The following is a 20,238-nucleotide window of genomic DNA, read 5'->3' on the forward strand; positions in this document are numbered from 1 at the left end:
CCATCTCTACTAAAAATATAAGAATTAGCCGGGCGTGGTGGTGCATGCCTGTAATCCCAGCTATTCAGGAGGCTGAGGCAGGAGAATTGCTTGAACCCAGGAGGCGGAGGTTGCAGTGAGCTGAGATCATGCCACTGCACTCCAGCCTGGGTAACAGAGCGAGACTCTGTCTCAGAAAAAAATAAAATAAAGTAAAATAAAATAAAATAAAATAAAATAAAGCACTGGCAGGGCACAGTGGCTCACCCCTGTAACCCCAGCACTCTGAGAGGCTGAGGCAGGAGGATCACTTGAGCCCAGGAGTTCAAGACCAGCCTGGGCAACATAGTAAGACCTCATCTCTAAAAAAATAACAATAATAATAATAATGTATTACATCCAAATAGGCCATGACTTTAAAAATGGCTATCATTGGCCAGGTGCGGTGGCTCATGCCTATAATCCCAGCACTTTGGGAGGCTGAGGTGGATGGATTACCTGGCCTGGTAGTGTACCTGTGGCCCCAGCTACTTGGGAGGCTGGGGTGGGAGGATTGTTTGAGCCCAGGAGGTTGGGGTTATGTTGAACTATGATTGCACCACTGCACTCCAGCCTGGGCAACAGAGCAAGAACCTGTCTCTAAAAGTAAAACATGATCATAGAGACAGTTTTGAAAATAGAGAAAACAGGCCAGGTACAGTGGCTCACACCTGTAGTCCCAGCACTATGGGGAGACCGAGGTGGGCGGACCATTTGAGGTCAGGAGTTCGAGATCAGCCTGGGCAACTTGGTGAAACCCTGTCTCTACCAAAAATACAAAATTAGCCAGGCGTGGTGGCAGGTGCCTGTAATACCAGCTACTAAGGCAGGAGAATTGCTTGAACCCAGGAGATGGACGTTGCAGTGAGCTGAGATCACACCACTGCACTCCACCCTGGGTGACAGAGCAAGATTCTGTCTCAAAAAAAAAAAGAAGAAAAGAAAAAGAAAACATAATCCGTGCATAATTCCAATACCTGAATTACAGTGGCTCTCAAAGTACAGGTCCTGGACCAGTAACATCAGCATCACTGGTGAATTTGTGAGAAATTCTCATGTCCCAACCCAGACTTACTGAATCAGAAACTCCTAGGATGAGCCCCCCAAGGGATTCTGATGAAGGGCATTTCCTTCTAGTTTTTTTCCCCCCCTAAAAGGGCAAGAGTCAGGTCTCTGAGCACAAGTCCCCAAGCCAGGGCCTGACACAGAACAGGATCTCAGTAAGCATCCTTTGAATAAGTGAATGAATGAATGATAGTTCTCACATGAGCAGCTGTCTCCCCAAGGCCTGCCCTTCACCACAGTCAATTTGTGACAGCCCAAGATGTTGCATTCACGCCAGTTCCATCTCTCCAGGGGGGCCTAGGCCTCTCAGGGGGCTAGTCCCAGCTGCAGGCAGAATGCCCGTTAGCCCCTGCTGGCACGGCCCCACGTGAGAGGGTGAGCTGACAAAGGCAGGCTTGTGGCCCCAGGCTGGGTCTGCAGGGACGTGGGCGGGAGAGGCTGGCGAATGCAGGACTTAGGCAGGGGTGCTGGGCTTTCCGGGCCCGAGGTGGGGCTAGGAGAGGGGCTGCTGGGGCTTGGGGAGGGGACCCAGAGGGCAGGCCCTTGTTCTGTTGCAGAGGTTCACAGTCCTCAGGGAGCCTAAGAATGCTCTGGGGCTCTGCGGTCATGCAATCTGGGCCCCCATCCCAGGAGAGCTCTCCAGTGACAGATCCAACTGAAGAAGCCGGGGGTGGGGGGCCCTGAGAGGTGGGGGTGAGGAGCACAGGCTTCCCAGCTCCTTCACAGACAGCTCAGTGGTTCTGAAGAGCCTCTCTCAGCTCCCAGACCCCCTAACTGTGTGGAAGTGAGGAGGGAGAGGCCCAGCTCCACTGGACTCAGTAGGCTTTGTGGCTATAGAACAAAGTTGTAGACATGGTGAAACCTTGTCTCTACTAAAAATGTAAAAATTAGCTAGCTGTGGTGGCTCACGACTGTAATCCCAGCTGTTTGGGAGGCTGAGGCAAGAGAACTGCTTGAATTTGGGAGGCAGAGGTTGCAGTGAGCTGAGATCGCACCACTGCACTCCGGCCTGGGCAACAGACTGAGACTGTGTCTCAAAAAAAAAAAAAAAAAATCCCCTCAACACCACTGGGGAAACCCCAAGCCTCATCCTCTGCCAGACAACAAAAGGGCACAATGCCTGGTAGTGCCCACTTCGGAGCCTTAGGGCCCCTGACCCTCAGCCCCACCACAGCCTGGCCACCTCCTTCAAGTTGACCTCTTCACCTTAAAAGGCTACTCTTGAAGCTAATCCAGATTTTTTTAGCTGGACTGGAAATGGGGAATAGGAGCATGGGGGAGGATGGGGGACCAGGGCACCCACACTGCTGCCAGGATAGGCAGTGCTTCCCTTTCTAGAGAATGCTTTTTTGCTCTGATTACAGTTAATAGCTGTTTTTGGAGAAAACCTGAAGAAGGTAGATGGCTTTCTATCTCTTCCACCAGTTCTCACCAGCTTCTGCATCAGGTCCAAGTCCCCTTACCGGGTCCTGAGCCAGCTCCTGGTTTCCTCCCTACTCCCGCCTTACCCCGGCCCTCCAGCGTCCAAATAGGCTGTGACTTTAAAAATGGCTACCATTGGCTAGGCACGGCGGCTCATGCCTGCAATCCCAGCACTTTGGGAGGCCAAGGCGGATGGATTACCTGAGGTGAGGAGTTCGAGACTAGCCTGACCAACATGGTGAAACCCCATCTCTACAAAAAAATACAAAAAAACTAGCCAGGCTTGGTGGCGTGTGCCTGTAATCCCAGCTACTCGGGAGGCTGAGGCAGGAGAATCGCTTGAACCCCAGAGGCAGAGGTTGCAGTGAGCTGAGATTGCACCAATGCACTCCAGCCTGGGCGACAGAGACAGACTGTTTCAACAAACAAAACATGGCTACCACCTATTAGGAGGCTCACTAATTACCAGGCCCCCGCACAGGCAGTACGTGCATTATCAGTTGACAGTTTAATCCTCTTACCAACCCTGTGAGGTAGGTGCTGAAAATGTTCCTATTTTGCAGATGAGGAGACGAGGCTCAGAAGCTTCGCAGAGCTGCTTGAGCAAGGGACCTGCGGGGCTGGATTCCAAACAAGCCACGTGTCCCTGGGTCAGTGCGTCATAACTGTGCTTTTCCAATTTGTTCAGCTATTCCCTCTGCTAGAACGGCCTTTGCCAGGCTGACTCCTGACTATCTCATCCTTCCAGAACATTTCTTTCCCAGACTCTGATTCAAACCCCACACTCTGAAATCTATGGTCCATTGTGCTGGTAATTTTAGGTTGTATTTGTTTGTTTTCATGTCAATCTTCCCCAAGAGCTAGGGAGACGGGCAGGGGCTGGTTTGTGTCTAGTCCTCAGCATCACCCAGGGCAGACCGTGGCACAGAGCAGGTACCTGTCACTGTCTATGGGTAGATGTAGGAATTAAAGAATGAGTATGGGGCCAGGCGCGGTGGCTCATGCCTGTAATCGCAACACTTTGCAGGGGCCAAAGAGGGAGGATCCCTTGAGCTCAGGAGTTCGAGACCAGCCTGGACAACATAGCGAGACCCCATCTCTACAAAAAAATTAAAAATTAGCCAGGCATGGTGCTGCGCATCTGTAGCCTCATATACTCAGGAGGCTGCAACAGGAGGATCACTTGAACTTGGGAGGTTGAGGCTACAATAAGCAAGGATTGCACCACTACACTCCAGCCTGAGTGACACAGAGAGAGTCTGACTCAAAAAAAAAAAAAAAAAAAAAAAAGAGTATAGCTTCTGTCCTGCCCAGTCCACAACTCCCGGCCAGCTGCAAAGAGTTAGGAAGACAGGAGTTCAAGACCAGCCTCGGCAACACAGTGAGTCTCCATCTCTACAAAAAAATAAAAAATTTTAAAAACTTAGCTGGGCATGTGCCTGTAGTCCCCAGCTACTCGGGAGGCTGAGGCAGGAGGTTCACTTGAGCCCAGGAGTTCCAGGCTGCTGTGAGCCATGACTGCACCACTGCACTCCAGGCTAGGTGACAGAGTGAGACCCCGTCTCTAAATAAAAATGAGAGCGGGAGAGCCTGGGCAGATGAGAACTGGTCTCAGATCCCTGTGCCACCCAAGGAGGGTAGGCAGGGTCTATCTACGTGGGGAACCTCCTGCTCACCATCCACTCCCTGCCCACAAAGTGCATCTCTGTCCACCCCCTGCCAAACCATGAGCTCAGCCTGCAGAAAGCAGCCTCTCAAAGGCAAACCTGCTCCCCTCGATGGACTGATTCCCAAGAATCCTGGGAGAATTGTCCAGGAAGAGCCTCTTGGTCCCGGCTGGGCCGGACAGCCAAACATGAGCTCACACTACTGCTAATAATAGCAAGATCTTGCACAGCAGCAGAGGGCTTCACAGTTTACAAAGACATTCCATCTGAATCATCTCACAGATCCTCACTGAACCCCCCTGCTCCCAGTAAGGAAAGACAGGAACCATCATCCACATTCTACAGATGAAGAACTTCAGAGAAGCACAGGGAAGGTGGGTTGTGCCCAAGCACACGCAAACGGGCAGGGGGAGGGGGTGAGACCTCCAAGCAGGACTCAAACTCCAACCACCGACTTCAAGATCTTTCCTTGGAACCAGAACTCAGGGAGTCCATGAACTTGGAAAATCACATCTTCCTTTTCACTGACCTCTAAGTAAAATGTAGCATTTCCTTCTATTCTGGGCCTATGAACAAATCATCATTATATGAGTAATACCTGTGACTTTGCCACCAAAAAAAAATCACAGATATTTTCATATCATATAACAGTTGCTGCAAAAATGTCAAAATATTATTTACACTCATCAGTAGTTTTAAATTATGCTAGTTAGATCTGTCACTAGAATTTATGAGTTAATAAGCACACATATTACTATGTTGTAATTTAAAAATACTTTAATAACTGTGTTTCCATATAGTTGGTTTCCTTTTTTTTTGAGATGGAGTTTCACTGTTGTCACCCAGGCTGGAGTGCAATGGTGCAATCTCGGCTCACTGCAACCTTTGCCTCTGGGGTTCAAATGATTCTCCCACCTCAGCCTCCTGAGTAGCTGGGATTACAGGCATGCAGCACCACGCTCGGCCAATTTTTGTATTTTTAGTAGAGACGGGGTTTCGTCTTGTTAGACAGTCTGGTCTTGAACTCCTGACAGGTAATCCACCCGCCTTGGCCTCCCAAAGTGCTGGGATTACAGGTGTAAGCTACCGCACCCAGCGAAAATAAGATATAACTTTAAATGTTTAAAATGAAATACAGGCGGGAGAAGCAGAGCTCCACTTTCAAGTCACACTTTTTACTTATTTTATTTTTTGAGACAGGGTCCCTCTGTGTCACCCAGGCTGGAGCGCAGTGGCTTGATCACAGCTCACTGCAGCCTTGACCTCTTGGGCTAAAGTCATCCTTCCACTTCAGCCTCCTGAGTAGCTGGGACTACAGGCACACACCACCGTGCCTGACTGAATGTTGTATTTTTTGTAGAGAGGGGGTCTTGCTTTAGTGCCCAGGCTGGTAAATCACACTTTAAGTGTTCTAAGAAAGATTACTTTCTATGAGAAACCCACGCAGACATAAAATGATTTACCTTTGTACACTGAGGACAGCGAGGGGAAGTTTAGATTTGGAGCCCACTGGAACCTTTGCATGTGGCTCCAGATGCATGGCTATGATGGAATTGGCCTGCAGCAGCTGGTGAGCTGTGGGGCTGGAGATGAAAGTGACCAAACACCAGGACCCTCTGCAGAAACACAAGTGGCAGCGTATGGTCTGAACCCAGCAACAGCTCCCAGCTGGGAGGACAGGGAGAGAACCAAGGGGACATGAGGCTCTCGAAGGCAGGAGCAGGTTGCCTCTTGCCAGCCACCAAGGAAGAGACTTCCAGAGTGGAAGTCCCTCAGCTACCTCCCACCCAAGAGTCAGCCCCTAGTGTCCCTGGGGAACTCTGATATGACCCCTACAGACCACATTCTAGCAACTCTAGATATGCGAAGGCTGGCTCAGGGACAGGGAGCTGGAATCTGAGCCCACCCACTCCCATGGGACTCTGTACTGCCTGGGCCTCCTGCTCCACACCTGTTTCCCACCTCAAAAGCCACCTCCAGCAGAGCGCAGTGGCTCACACCTGTAATCCCAGCACTTTGGGAGGCCGAGACGGACGGATTACTTGAGGTCAGGACTTCGAGACCAACATGGCGAAACCCTGTCTCTATACAAATACAAAAAATGAGCTGGGCGTGGTGGTGCACACCTGTAATCCCAGCTGCTCGGGAGGCTGAGGCAGGAGAATTGCTTGAACCCAGGAGGTGGAGGTTGCAGTGAGCTGAGATGACGCCACTATACTCCAGCCAGGACGACAGAATGAGACTGTGTCTGACCAAAAAAAAAAAAAAAAGAAAAAGAAAAAAGCCACCTCCACCAAGAAGCCTCCCTGACTGTCCCAGGGCACAGCCCTTTTGTTTGAACAATTAGTGAGTGCCTATGGTGGGCCAGACCCATCACCAAATTATTGGATTTAATCCTTATGATGGTCACTCTGCTCCCAACTAATTTGTTCTCCATTCAGTACACTGAGTGATTTTTTCTAAAACCTTGTTTAAAATGTGGTTAAAACTGTTTAAAATTTTCTCCTGTTTAAAATTCTCCAATGATCACCAAAACCTGGGAATCACCCAAATGTCCCTCAGCTGGTGAATGATAAACTGTGGTACGTCCACACAATAGAATACTACTCAGCGATGAAAAGGAAAGAACTGCTGACACCTGCAACATGGAGGATGCTCATATGCAGCAAGCTTAGGGAAGGAAGCCAGACTGAGTAAGCTACACACTGTATGAGTCTATTTTTGACACTCTGGAAACGGCAAGGCTCTAGGGACAGAAAACAGTCCCGGTGGTTGTCAGGGTCTGAAATTGAGAGAGGAACTGACCTCACAGGCGAAATTTGGGGTGTGAAGGAACTGTTCTATATCTTGGTTGTGGTGGTGGCTACGAACTGGATGCATTTGCCAAAATTCATTTTATTGTATATATTTATACAATATATTGTACAGTATATTGTATATATTTATACAATATATTGTACAGTATATTGTATATATTTGTAAAGTATATTGTACAGTATATTGTATATATTTGTAAAGTATATTATACAGTATATTGTATATATTTGTACAGTATATTGTACATATTTGTGCAGTATATTGTACAGTATATTGCATATATTTGTGCAGTATATTGTACAGTATATTGTATGTATTTGTGCAGTATATTGTACAGTATATTGTGTATATTTGTGCAGTATATTATACAGTATATTGTATGTATTTGTACAGTATATTGTACAGTGTATTGTATGTATTTGTACAGTATATTGTACAGTATATTGTATATATCTGTACAGTCTATTGTACAGTCTATTGTACATATTTGTACAGTATATTGTACAGTATATTGTATATATATACCCAGTACACCTGACCTAAAACCCCAAAAAGCAAAAAGCAAAGCAAAACAAAACCTCCAGTGACTTTTCATCACATACAAAAGAAAACCCAAATCCCATCGTACAGCATACAGGCCCTGCCTGGCCTAAGCCCCACCCACTTCTCCATCTTCATCTCCCTTGACGACTCCTCTCACTGGCAACACAGCAGCCACTTGGGTCTTAGGCAACCAGCAGCCACCTCACCTGTCCCACCTCAAAGCCTTTGGCCTTGCAGTTTCCTCTGCCTGGATTTCCCTCCCCCCTATCTCTGCCCTGCTGGCTTGCCTTCTGCCTCAAGTCTCCACTGAAATGCCACCTCCTTTGAGAAGCCTTCCATGCTCCTCCAGGCCCATTATGTCCATCTTAACCCCTTGTTTCTTTCTTGGCATATATCATAGGCTTATTTGTGATACTCAGCGTTTTATTTGTCTGTTTGCCTGCAGAATGTCAGTCTCTACCACTAGGATGTGATGTCAGGAGGATAGAGCCCAGCACAGTGCCTGGGACACACAGAACAGATCAATAAAGAGGTGCTGAATGAATACACAGGCCCTCAGAGGGGAGGAGAATCCCCTTGTTCTACTTCCCTACAGAAAACCACTTCTAGTCAGCGCTCCTGTGTTTGAATCTAATTCCTTGATTCTGTGAAGCTAATGCCCATGGGTGCTTCAGACCCCAGTGGTGGGGCTGAAATCCCAGCCCAGCAACACCCAGGCCACAGCCCTGCCAGATTCCAAACCTTACCCAAATGTACCACCTCCTCCCCAGGTTCCAGGGGCCCAACAAGCCCTCCGATGGGCAGACCAACCCAGAATGACAGAGCTGAGCTGAGAGGCCCAGAACGTTCACTCTGTGAGGTAGCAACCACGCTATAGAGGAACGGGAGCCTCCGCCTGGCCCGCCTGCTCCCACACTACCGTGTCCACCATGGTCCCTCCCTCAGGCCGAGGCTTGGGCTGCCTCCCATCTGCCACCCTGGCTCTGGGCCACTCGTGTCCCGCCCGGGCCCAGCCACTCACCCCAGCCCCGGAAGGGCTGCTCTGTGGAGTGGGCCGGCAGTGGCCACAGTGGCGGCATGCCAGCCCCACCCAAGAGGCCAGGGCAGCCATCTGCCATCCCTTCTGCCGGTCCCCCAGGAGTCTGTCAAGGCTCCAGATGAGATCATCGCACTTGGACCCCAAAAAAGGGTATGCAAAAAACTCCGCAGAGCTCCACTTCTCAGCCCAAATGCAAAGACTCTGGGCACAGCAGCAGGGGAGGAAAACCAAAGACTCCATCCCTTCATACCCAGGGACAGAGAGGCCTCGAGAAGGACATGGGACAATCCCACAGTCCCTGGAGGGGATAGCACTGAGGGGGAGGGGGGACTCTGGGCACCTGTCTCCCACCCCAGAGCTCAATCTAGCTTAGCATCCTTGCGAAGAAGTTAGGGTCCAGTTTTCAGGAAGTTGCATCAAAGGTCCTGATGAAGCCGGGCACGGTGGCTTACACCTGTAATCCCAGCACTTTGGGAGGCTGAGGCGGGTGGATCACCTGAGGTCAGGAGTTCGAGACCAGCCTGGCCAATATAGTGAAACCCCATCTCTACTAAAAATACAAAAATTAGCCGGGCATGGCGGTACATGCCTGTAGTCCCAGCTACTCGGGAGGCTGAGGCAGGAGAATCACTTGAACCCAGGAGACGGAGGTTGCAGTGAGCCGAGATCACGCCACTGCACTCCAGCCTGGGCGACAGAGTCCAAAAAAAAGGTCCCGGGGAAAGAAGGCCAGGACACCCAGCCTGGCATCGCCGTGCCACACAATGTCCCCACTCCAGCCGACATGGAGGCTGCCTGACCCTAGAGACCCACGACGTCCTGCTCCTCTGGCTGGGAATAATGAGGGAAGACTGGGGCCTGGACCCACCTCTCCAATGCCAAGAAATAAGAGATGCTCCCTGTGCACTCCCCATCCCCACCAGGCAGTGCACATTCTCTCACTGCAGCCCGAGCAATCCCCGATGGGAGAAGAACCTCACAGAGGTCAAGTATGTTGCCCAGGGTCACACACTAAGTGGCACAGCCAGGATTCAGGTCCAGTTGGAGCTCCTATAAGCTGGACTAGACAGTCTTATAATAAACAATGGTGACGATAACAATAGCTAACATTGACAAGCGTTTAATGCATTCCAGACACCGGACTGAGACAGAAAAGCCATTATCTCTTGCTCAGTGATGATCCTTAGAGGCAGGCGCTATTATTATCTTATCCCCATTTCACAGACGAGCAAACGGAGGCCCAGGAAGATGAGGTCTATGCAGCCAGTCAGGAGTGAGCCTCCCAGATCCGTCTGGTACAGCTCTGCACAGGAGACTACAGATGCTCTATCAGGGAGGGGTGTGTGTGTGTGTGTGTGTGTTTGTGTGTGGTGGTTGTTGGTAAGAGACCACTGCCCACCAAGGCCACATCTGGCTTGTCACTGTTGTCACTCTCCCATTCAAGGCCTTACCTGGCAGAGCAAGGAGATATCCACAGGCCCTACGGCCTCTGGGGCATTCGTGTCAGGAAGCGCCTGACAGTTTCCGCCCATCCTTTCCATGTGAACAGGAAGGAAGGCAGCATTTGGACCTGGATGTGTTTAAAACATCCCCCAAACACCCTCTGGGTTGCAGTGAAATCTCAAAAACTCAGAGCAGGGGTCTGAGGTCTTTAGGGATAGAAGGCAAGGCTCCAAAGAGAGTGGCCCAAGGCCACACAGCCTGAAGCTCCAGGACACCCCAGCACTTCACACCCCTGCCATTCCCCCTGCCTGGCATCCTGGAGAGAAGCACAAGACCCCAGTCTTGCCTCTTGCCACTTACAGGCTGCATGACCTCTAACAAGCCCCTTAACCTCTCTGGGCCTTAGTTTCTCCCTTTGTAAAAGAAAGGAGCTAATTACTCTGGAAGGTCCCTGCCCTCATGCAGGGCAAGGTGGGGCGGTGATGGCATGAAACCTATCATTACCCCATTAATAATCTAATCAACATCATGGTAAATGCCCCAAAGGAAGCTCCAGGGAGCTCCAAGGTGTCTGACACAGGAGCCTGACCTGGGGAGCTGCTGCTGGGGCTGAGTGCTCTAAGGTGGAGGAAGAAACCAAGGGAAGGAGCCGGGAACTGCAAGCACAAAGGCCCGATGGGAAGAGCACGGGACAGAGGCCGGGGTGTGTCCAGCACCCGTAGAGCTTGGGCGGGGCAGGGGTGGGTGAGGCTTCGGGAGGCAGGACCACACAGGCTGCTCCACCATGGGGCAGGGTCAAGGAGAGGCGGGGAGGGGACAGGCTGGTGCAACTGACTCGAGCCCAGAAGATCCAAAGCAGGCCTGGGCCCCAACCAAAGTAAAGATGTTCAGTTGATCCAGCCTAGCTAGGGAACCCCAGAATTTTTTTCATAGAGGCTGAGCTTTTCCTTGTGGCTCAGGCAATGAGAGATGATTCACCTCCATTTGAGAATGAGGGGCCGCCAAAGGTGCCCTTCCATTAGCAAATGTGTATCACCAGTTACTAAGCTGGAGGCACTAGCCTGGGCCATTCAGGGAAGAGTGACACAACGCTGTGGGGGAGGGAAGGGGGGACACAGACAGGGAGATATGTTTGGGGGTGCCCAAAATGCAGTGCAGCTCTGTGCATACCACCCAGACTGATGCCCCAAGCCAACACCCACAGAGGGACACCCAGAGCCAAGCACAGCCCCTGTTATCAAGGACCCAGCTTAACCTGGGGTCACGGGGGTCACACCAGAGCCAGATATAACAGGTCACACCAGGAGCCAGACCTGGCTAATGGGACCCGCACATGCACGCTTTCTCTTATGGAACCCTCACGGCAACATGCGGGGCAAGGACATCCACATCCCCATTCTACAGATGACGAGACTGAGGCTCAGAAAGGGAAAGCTCAGAAAGGAAAAGGCAGAGCTGGGATTCCAGCCTAGTCAGCTTGGCTCCAGATCACAGTGCTCTCTCCCAACCACCCTGGACCTCGGAGAACGAAGGGCTGGCCTGCTGCTCCCACCCGCTCTGACCCCCTGCTGTGCCTCACTACCACAAAGCAGGTACATGCAGTGCTGACTGAGGCCTCCAGTGATGCCAGGGTCAGCCTGGCATGGAGCATCCCAGCTCCAAGTTCCTTCTGGCACCAAGGGGAGTGAACGTGACCATGGATGAGGTCATGCCTGTGGGGACCAGAGGAATGACCTAAGTGAAAACCTTGGCTGCTGGGCAGGCCCTTGCTTGAACTTAGCTGCACCCCTTCCCTAGGGGACTCTCTCTGCCCTGGAGGCTATGCAGGACATGAGGCCTCCTCCCCTCCTCTGTGCCAGGATGGTGCTAGGTGCACAGAACATCTGAGCTGTCAGCCTCCCAAGTGCCCCACTAGAAAGGATCACATCCCCATTTTACAGGAGGAAGATGGAGGCTTGATGAGGGGCTTGTGCAGGGACAGCATGCACAGGGAGGTGACACAGTGAGGTTTGGCTCCAGACTTGACTCCAGAAGTGGAGTTTGCCCCGAGACCACACAGCCTGGCTCTCCTCCCTCCCCAGGCCTCTCTGGCAGGGCAGGCCTCAGGCCCAGGGCTGCAGACACATAAAAGGAAGTGGCTGCAGCTTTGCTGCAACAAGACCACTCCCAGCAAGGTGCTCCCTTGGCTTGGCATTCAGTGCCCTTCCCAAGCCAGCCCAACTCCCCTTCCCAGACTCTCCCTAACCCTACCAGCTCCCACCACTCCCTCCAGCTTTTCCATTTCAAGTCTGTGGTCCACCTCCAGGCCCTGCCTACTGCCTTTCACTTAATTGTACACATATTTATTGAGCCCCTACAACGTGGCAGGCACTGTTCTAAGAGCTGGGCACAGAGACAGCCACTTGAGGCTAACTCCCCAGCTCCAAGGACACCTCCTCCTCCAGGAAGCCTGCCAAGCCCCCCCTCTGAGCTCCCATACCTCCTCTAGCCACCTCTACCCTGGCCTCCATCATTCCCCAGCCAGAACGGGGCACCCTTTATAGATGGGAGTGGCATGGCCCTCTGCAGCCCCCAGCAAGGGAACAGGGGAAGAAGGGGGAGATAGGGCCAGCAGGAAATTCCAAGGAGATTAGAAGGGAGTTGCCCCCGGGCAGTGTTTCTTCTGTGGGCAGCTCGACAATTGGTCCACTTCACTCAGCCCCACTGGCCCTGGGCCCAGCAGCTGGGCATCAGGGACCTGGGGGACTTTGGTGCAGCTTCTTCTGACTTCAAGACCTACCAGCCCCCATCCACCCACCACGCAGGATCCCAAGACCCCCAGCTCCAGAAGGTTACAAAGTCAAACCCCTGGCCACACTCCTCAGTGTTCCCAGCAGCCTTGTGGAAGGAAGCCTAGTGAGCCACTGAAAACAGTAGTAGTTTGTACACATTAGCTCCAGGGAGACACAGACCAGGATTTCCTGTTTCTGTGTGTGGATGAAATGTCACAGCGTGTGTGTGTGTCTAGGTTCCCCAGTGTGTGTGTGTGTGTGTCTAGGTTGCCCGGTTTGAGAGCCTCTGGCTCCTGTTGACAAATGCTACATGCCTAATGTTTGCATGCCAGACTGTGCTGTGCCCCTGCTGATGTGCATGTGACTGCGTGTGCTATCTGTGTGTAAATGTCTGCGTGGCAGTCCCCTTGGTGGGTGTCTGTAAGCCTCGGGTAGGTGTGCAAGTCTCTGCTGCTCTCTTTGTAGAAGAGGCAGGGGAGGTACCCGGGTGGTGAGCTTGTGCCTGGGCCAGCCTGGCAAGAGTAGATGTGCAGACTTCTGTGGATGCTAGTGTGTGGGTATAATGTCTGTGTGGGTTTGTGTCTCCACCTACATGTGTACTTCTGATGAGTCTGTGTGTGTCTGCAGGATGTCAGTCTGTCTCTGGGACATATCTGGGTGTGTCTGGGGGTGTAAGATGTGTATATGAGAGTGTGTTTCTGACGTGGGGGTTGCAGCAGGGTCTGAGCCTCTGTTGTGTCTGTTTGGTGATGTGCGGGTGTGATGGAATGGGAGTTGTGTGGCTGCATGGGTTTGTGCACTTCTCTGAGTGAGCATCCTCTCTAATATGTCTGGAGGCGTGCTTCTGAAAGCATCCAACACCAGCGAGTCACTGGATGGGTCTGTGAGATGTGTGCGAGTGGCTGTGTGTCTCTGAGCTTGAGCTGTGAACAGTATATGTGCATTTGTATGTGCAAGATAGAGTGTGCCCAGGGACACAGGCTCAGCCCCAGGGAGGCTGCGGCTGGGACTCAGGGTAAGGAGCAGCCAAGACCTTTGCTGACTGTGGTGACCTCCTCTCTGCCACCCAGTGACAGACTGGAGTCCTCCCCCTGTAGCTCCTGGGAGCCAAGAAGAGAAGAGCTACATGCAGAAGCCTACTACGTGGCCACTGGGTCCGGACACCCAGCACAGGGCCTGGTACCCAGGAGCCACTGGGGAAATATGTGTTGAATGAATGAATGAATGCCTGGAGGAACAGACAAGGGAACGGCAATGACTGGGAGACACTAACACTCACTGTGCACTCCATCTGCGTCCTCACACTGAAAAGGGTCCTCACGGCCCTGGGCGGGCATGCTTGTCCCCCAGGTTACAGAAGAAGGAACAATCTCACACACATGCACACACAAACATCCTCCACTAACCCCCACCTCCCCCAGGCTCCGGGCCCCCAGCATGCCTTAGCCTAGAGCCTGGCCCACGACAGGAATCCTCTCACCAACTGTGTCCCAGCCTAGACACACTAGTTAGCAAACAAAAGCTCACTGCTCTGGTCACACTGCAGAAAGAACAGGCCCAGAGTTAGACCTGGGTTGGAATCCTGGCTATGTAATTTAGAGCCTCCATTTACTGACCTGTAAAATGGCAAGCGGGGATGGATTAGGTGCTTCCTCCAGGCCCTTCTGAGCTGACATCTAGACTGGCTGCACTTCACTCACATCTAGAATCACCAAGGAGGGAAAACACACACACACACCCCCACCAAGGAGGGAACACACACACACACACACACACCCCAAGGAGGGAACACACACACACACACACACCAAGGAGGGAACACACACACACACACACACCAAGGAGGGAACACACACACACACACACACACACCAAGGAGGGAACACACACACACACACACACACACACACACACACACACAGACACACACAGACACACACACACGAGGCAGGGAAGGTGATCACACCTTTCCGTTCTCCCTCGGGCAACTACTGATGTATTAACATACTAAAGCTAAGGAAATCCACCCTCCTGCATTCTCCCAGTTCCTCCAAGAATGAAGACACAGACATCCTGTCTGCCCATTGGCTATAAATAATAACAATTCCTCAGGCGACTTGGGTTCACTGCTTGCAAAATGTTTTCTTGTCTATTCACACTTCCCTGATTCCTGATGACAATCGTATAAGATTGTCCAGGCAGGTTCCATCACCTTTACTTATTTTTTTTTGAGACAGAGTTTCACTCTGTTGCCCAGGCTAGAGTGCAGTGGCGCAATCTCGGATCACTGTGACCTCCGCCTCCCAGGGTCAAGTGATTCTCCTGCCTCAGCCTCCTGAGTAGCTGGGATTACAGGCGCACACCATCACGTCTGGGTAATTTTTGTATTTTTAGTAGAGATGGGGTTTCCCCATGTTGGCCAGACTGGTTTCGAACTCCTGACCTCAGATGATCCGCCCGCCTTGGCCTCCCAAAGTGCTGGGATTACAGGCGTGAGTCACTGCGCCAGGCCCCATCACCTTTATTATACAGATGAGAAAAAAAGCAGCTCAGAGGAGCCAGGTAACTTGCCCATGGCCACACAGTAAACGGGAGAGTCAGGTTTCAAAGTCAAGTCTTCAGGCTCCAACTCTCAGATTCCTCCATCCACACCCAGTGGGTTCCTACATGTTCTGGCCACATGGTACGTGCTTAATGGTTAGTGGTGATGAAAGGCTGGAAGACCTCAGATCACCAGGTCTTTGAAGGTCACAGGTGACGTGTCTGCTCTGCAGCTAAAGCTGCATCTTAGAATCCTGGAACCTCAGTAGTTAATAACCTTCAGACTTCCTTGGCTAGAAGGGACCCAAGGTCAGGCAGCTCAACTGCAGCCACCACATCAATCTCCCTCTGAACCCTTCTCAAGCAACCATTCCACAAACCCTCTATCTATCCAAGCATGCAAGGTCATCCTGCCTCTCTCTGAATAATTAAAGTGACAGTGAGCTCACTACCTTCTCTGTAGAAGCTCCTTCTATCTTCTCACTGGGAGAGAGTTGCCCGATTTATGCTTTCCTCACTTGGACCCCAGAGCAGACCATACCAGACTGGAGATCACAGTCCTTCGCAGTTGACAGTTCCCAGTGACCCCTACAAGGGGGAGGTAAGCCTGAGCAGGGCCACCCACCAGACGTGGTGGGATCTCCTTCAACTCTGCTCCTGCAGGGGACATACTGGGGATTTGGAGTCCTTTCCCTTGTACTCAGTTTCTGCATCTTACAGGCAAAGTAGTCCAGAAAGGCAGAAAACACACCAAGAGTCTAACACATGCTTACTCCAAGCCCTGGCAGCCTAGTGACCCGGCTCTGGGACCCACTCTGGCCAGTTTTCCCATCTGTGGAATAAACAACACAACACCTCCAGTAATAACCCCTCTATTTATGGTCTACATTCAGTCTCTGGATTTCGACCCTGCCTCTGTGAGGCTGGCGGCTGGCATAAACAGATATCCAGAGAAGTTAAGGGGCTAACCCAAATGTACACAGTGAGAAGTGGCATGGGCTGGCCTCGCTCTCCTCTTACCCACACTCCTTCCCCTCTCTGGCCTTAGCGCTGTTCTTGAACTCAATGAGCATTCCAATTTCCCTTAGCCTGAAATCTTCTTACTCCAGCCCCTCACTTAGTTGGCTCCACGGCATCCTGCAGCTCTCAGCCTCCCTGTGTACCCCAGCCCCCACCTTCGTGTGCTCCTGGCAAACTGTCCCCTTCACCCTCATTATGATCTGTGTTGTGATTTCTTGTATGACTAATGTTTCATTCCGGTCTCCCCCAAAGCTCTATGAAAACAGACACCTCATCCTCCCTTGTCCACGGCTGTATCCCAGATCTGCCCTAGCACACGGCAGGTTCTAAATAAACAGCTGCCGAATGAACCAATGAGGGGCCAGGAGAAAGAGCCCAGCCTGCCTTGGGTGATGAAGAGGATCTATTCTGCCCTCACAGAATCCACAAGAGAATAGGCTGGGTGCACATGGAAATGTGTCCTGTGCCTCTGACAAGAGCAGTGATCAGAGATTTACTACATACCAGGTGCTCTAATGGTGTTTGCAGGAATCAGCTCATTTAACCCTTGAGGTTGGAAAGCGTGTTACTGTCCCATTTTTACAAATGAGAAAGCAAAGGTCCAGGGCCTTTCAGTAACTTGCCAAAGATCACACAGTCAGGAAGCAACAGACCCCAGATCCAATAGCAGCACGAAGCCTGAGCCACTGAATGAATGGTGGAAATTACGGCTCCATGCTGGCCCAAACATGGGATGTCCCCAGCTGGGCCCTGGCCCCTGTGAGATCCCGGGCTCAACCCCCACCCTCCTGGGACTATTTTCCCTTTAAACAATCATGGGTGCCTCAAACGGACTTTGGGTCAGAGCCTGATGACCTCCTGGGATGGACAGGAGCCCATGGGGATGGGTGCCTAGGAGCCCTGAAGCAAAGCTCTGCAACCCATCCCCCTTCACCAGAGTGAGTAGCAGGAACCGGGAGGCAGGGGTGAGGAGCTCACAGTTTCGGTTAAGGCCAATTCAGGCAGCACTCACTGGAAGCAGCTCAGAGCACCAAGAGGGCAGGAGCAAAAGACCCTTGTCCTGGCTCGTCGCCTCCCTCCTCCTCCTCACCTTCCACTTGCCCTCTCCTTACCACCGGCTTCTGAAGACTCAAAGAGCGGACTGAACTCCCAGTTGCCAACACCAAACAGGGCCCTTGGGAAGACATCCTCCCATTTAACAGATGAGGAGACTGAGGCCTGGCTTGGGGAAAGGTGTCTCTTGATTCAGGCAGACCTTGTCCTTCCATACTACAAGCATTTACAGAACTCAGGCTGGAGAGCAGATCCCGGGGAAAATGGGGAGACAGAGACACAGCTGAGCAAGACACCAACACTCTAATGAGAGAGAAGCCCATTTGGCCAGAAGAGCCACAAGGAAAAGTTAAAAGCTAAGTGCTGCAGGGCAGACATAAACCAGCAGCATGCTGTGAGTTCCACAGCCAGGGGCACTCTGGGTATTTTGCCAGGCCATCATCCACTGACAAGAGTCGGCAACATTTCAGCTTCCTCCAAAACCGTGCCCAGCCAGCGGCAGGAGAGCTCAGGAAGCTTCCAGCCTCCCAGGGAGAGGTGAACACGTGCAAGCTGGGCTGTCCCTAAAGCTGCCATGGCACCCGGAAGCGTGCAGATGGAGCCTGGCTGACACCCAGTAGGTGCTCATGTCCACTGAAAAAGCAAAGGCAAAGCCTGCTGTCCGGGGGAAGCCCTAGGGTCCCCACATGGCCACAGGGAAGTCCTGTTCCAGGTGGGCAGTTGCCCTCCTCTCACTGGGAACATGGAAAGGCACTGGCCACGAGGGGCCAATGGGGCTGCTGTGTGCACAAGGTCTGCCCCACGGAGGGCAAAAGACACTGTCCTGGGATTTAGGAAGCTGCCTCTGAACCGGTTCTCCCACGACATCATCCTCCAGGCTGTGGGACCGTTAGGCTGGGCGGAAGTGGACTCCAGCCAAGGGGATGTTCCCAGATGTCATGCTTTCAAACTGGACCCGCCCAGAAAGGCAGGCAGAGACAGGCCTGCGCCCGGGAAAGCCCTGGGTAACGACTCAGGATGGCATTCAGGCCTTTCCTGGGCAGGGGATGGCCACAGGTTTCCCTGGCGGCGGTGTCCACCATTCCCGTCCCAAGAAGGAGAGCCTGGGCGTGGAGGTTCTGGGCAGCTGAAGGCAGAGATCCATCCCTTCCCTGGCTACCCACCCCCACCTCAGCAACGCCTCCCAGAACGCTCCAAAGCTTTCTCAAGTCCCCGCTCCCAGGTTAGGGCCCTGTAGCCAGTTCCGAGGTCTTTTTCAGGAGCGCGCTTCCCAAATAAAGTTGAGCGAGGGCGGGGGGAATGAGGGAGCCCCAGATCCACCTCAGAGTGGTCCCCAGAGGGCTTGGGCCCCTTTCTCCGGATTGTTCAGTGGGAAGGAGGGCCGGCTGGTGCCTCAGGCCCGCGGGACTGTGACAGCCGGCGACCCCTGCGGCTTCCCTTTCTACCCGGGCGCCCCCACCTTGAGATAGTCGTTCTCCGAGCGCAGTTCCTCCAGCTCCCGCACCAAGCCGCTGGGCCCGCAGTCCAGCATCTCCTCGGTGAGGTCGGAGAAGGCAAGCGAGGCGCTGAGCGGCAAGCGGCTGCTGCCCACCGACGACGCGGCCACCGACGGCTCGTCCGGGGAGGCGGGCGGCCGCGGGGGCTGCTGCGCTGAGGGCGCGGGCTGGGCCGGCTGCCCCGTACGGACCCCCGCCGGGCCCCCGGCCGCGGACTCGGCGTCGCTGCTCAGCGCCAGCTCCAGGCCCAGCAGGCGCGCCTCCTCCGACGCGCAGTCCGACACCTCCGAGCTGCTATCCGTGAGGCTGGGGGGCGGCGGTGGCGGTCGCGGCCCCGCACCCGGGCGCGGACGGCCCTTGGCACGGACCCCGGTGCGGACCCCGGCCACCCGCGCCCCCGCGCCCCGCGCCCCGGGAGCCACTGCGCGCCCCTTCTTGTCCGGCCGTGCGGAGGACGCGGCGCTGCAGGCGACTGCTGAGCCCGGGCCTGGGCCGCGGCGGCCCTTAGTCAGCGACCAGCCGGCCACGTCTTTGGGCCGGGCCGGCGACGGCGCGCGGTGGCTCTTTTTCCTCTCCGGGGCAGGCGCGGGCTGGGGACCGCAGCCCCGGACCGGGGGCTCGGCCGCCGGCGCCTCCATCGCGGCCTCCCTCGGCCTCAGAGAGCTGCGCGCATGGCCCAGGCCCGCCCGGCCTCGACGTCCCTGGGGAGGGACCCGGCGCGGCTCCGGCCGCTCGGGCTGCGGCTGCTCTCGGCCCACCTCGGCCCCGACACCGCGTCCCCGCCCCAAGCCCCGCCGCGCGGTCTCTCCGCTGCTCTGGGCTCGGAGAGTGCGGCCCGACCGCCTCCAGACGCCCCGGCTCCGGCTGCGGCTCCGCCCGGCGCCCGCCCCCTCGACCTCGCCGCGCCCCCGGAGCGCGCCCGGGCCCCCGCCGCCCGCACGCCGATCGCTCCCTCGGGCTCCGAGTCCGGCTGCGGCCCGGGCCCCGGCTCCGCCCGGCGCGGCCCGCCCCCCGCGCAGGCCCGCCAGCTCCCCGCCCCGCCGCCTCGGCTCGGGGGCGCGCGGTTCCGCGAACAAAAGGCGGACGCGGCGAGAGCGGCAGGGAGGGACGCAGGCAGGGAGCGAGGGAGGGATCTGCGAGGCAACAGCGACCCCCTCAAGGGTCAGGCGGGCGCGGGCAGCCGCGGCCCGGGCTCCCTCCTCCTCCGCTCCGCCGCCTCTTCTGCCAGGTCGGGGAACGCACCCGGCGGAGGCGCCCCTGCTCCCGGCGTCCGGGCAGGGCCCGCGAGAGCAGCGGAAGCCGGGACTCCCGGGCCGAGGCCGGGCGGACCTCAGTTCGCAGGA

The 20,238-nt window shown here is 54.2% G+C and overlaps 1 protein-coding gene across 3 annotated transcripts in view; it reads right to left on the bottom strand.

Annotated features, from left to right (window-relative positions):
* The window catches only part of MTCL2 (microtubule crosslinking factor 2), an 87,083-nt gene extending 67,205 nt beyond the window's left edge, over positions 1-19,878 (bottom strand). For all 3 annotated transcript variants that reach the window (XR_008496095.2, XR_008496094.2, XM_054467251.2), the window contains exon 1: positions 18,859-19,878. Coding sequence is in view for 1 of the 3 variants with exons in the window: in XM_054467251.2 (XP_054323226.1) it covers positions 18,859-19,533 (675 nt within the window). In the remaining 2 variants the exon portion in view is untranslated. The remainder of the gene's footprint in view (positions 1-18,858) is intronic.
* Between the last annotated feature and the right edge of the window lie 360 nt (positions 19,879-20,238).

This window comes from Pongo pygmaeus, chromosome 21 (genome assembly GCF_028885625.2).
Source record: "Pongo pygmaeus isolate AG05252 chromosome 21, NHGRI_mPonPyg2-v2.0_pri, whole genome shotgun sequence".
In the NCBI taxonomy this organism is placed as follows: domain Eukaryota; kingdom Metazoa; phylum Chordata; class Mammalia; order Primates; family Hominidae; genus Pongo; species Pongo pygmaeus.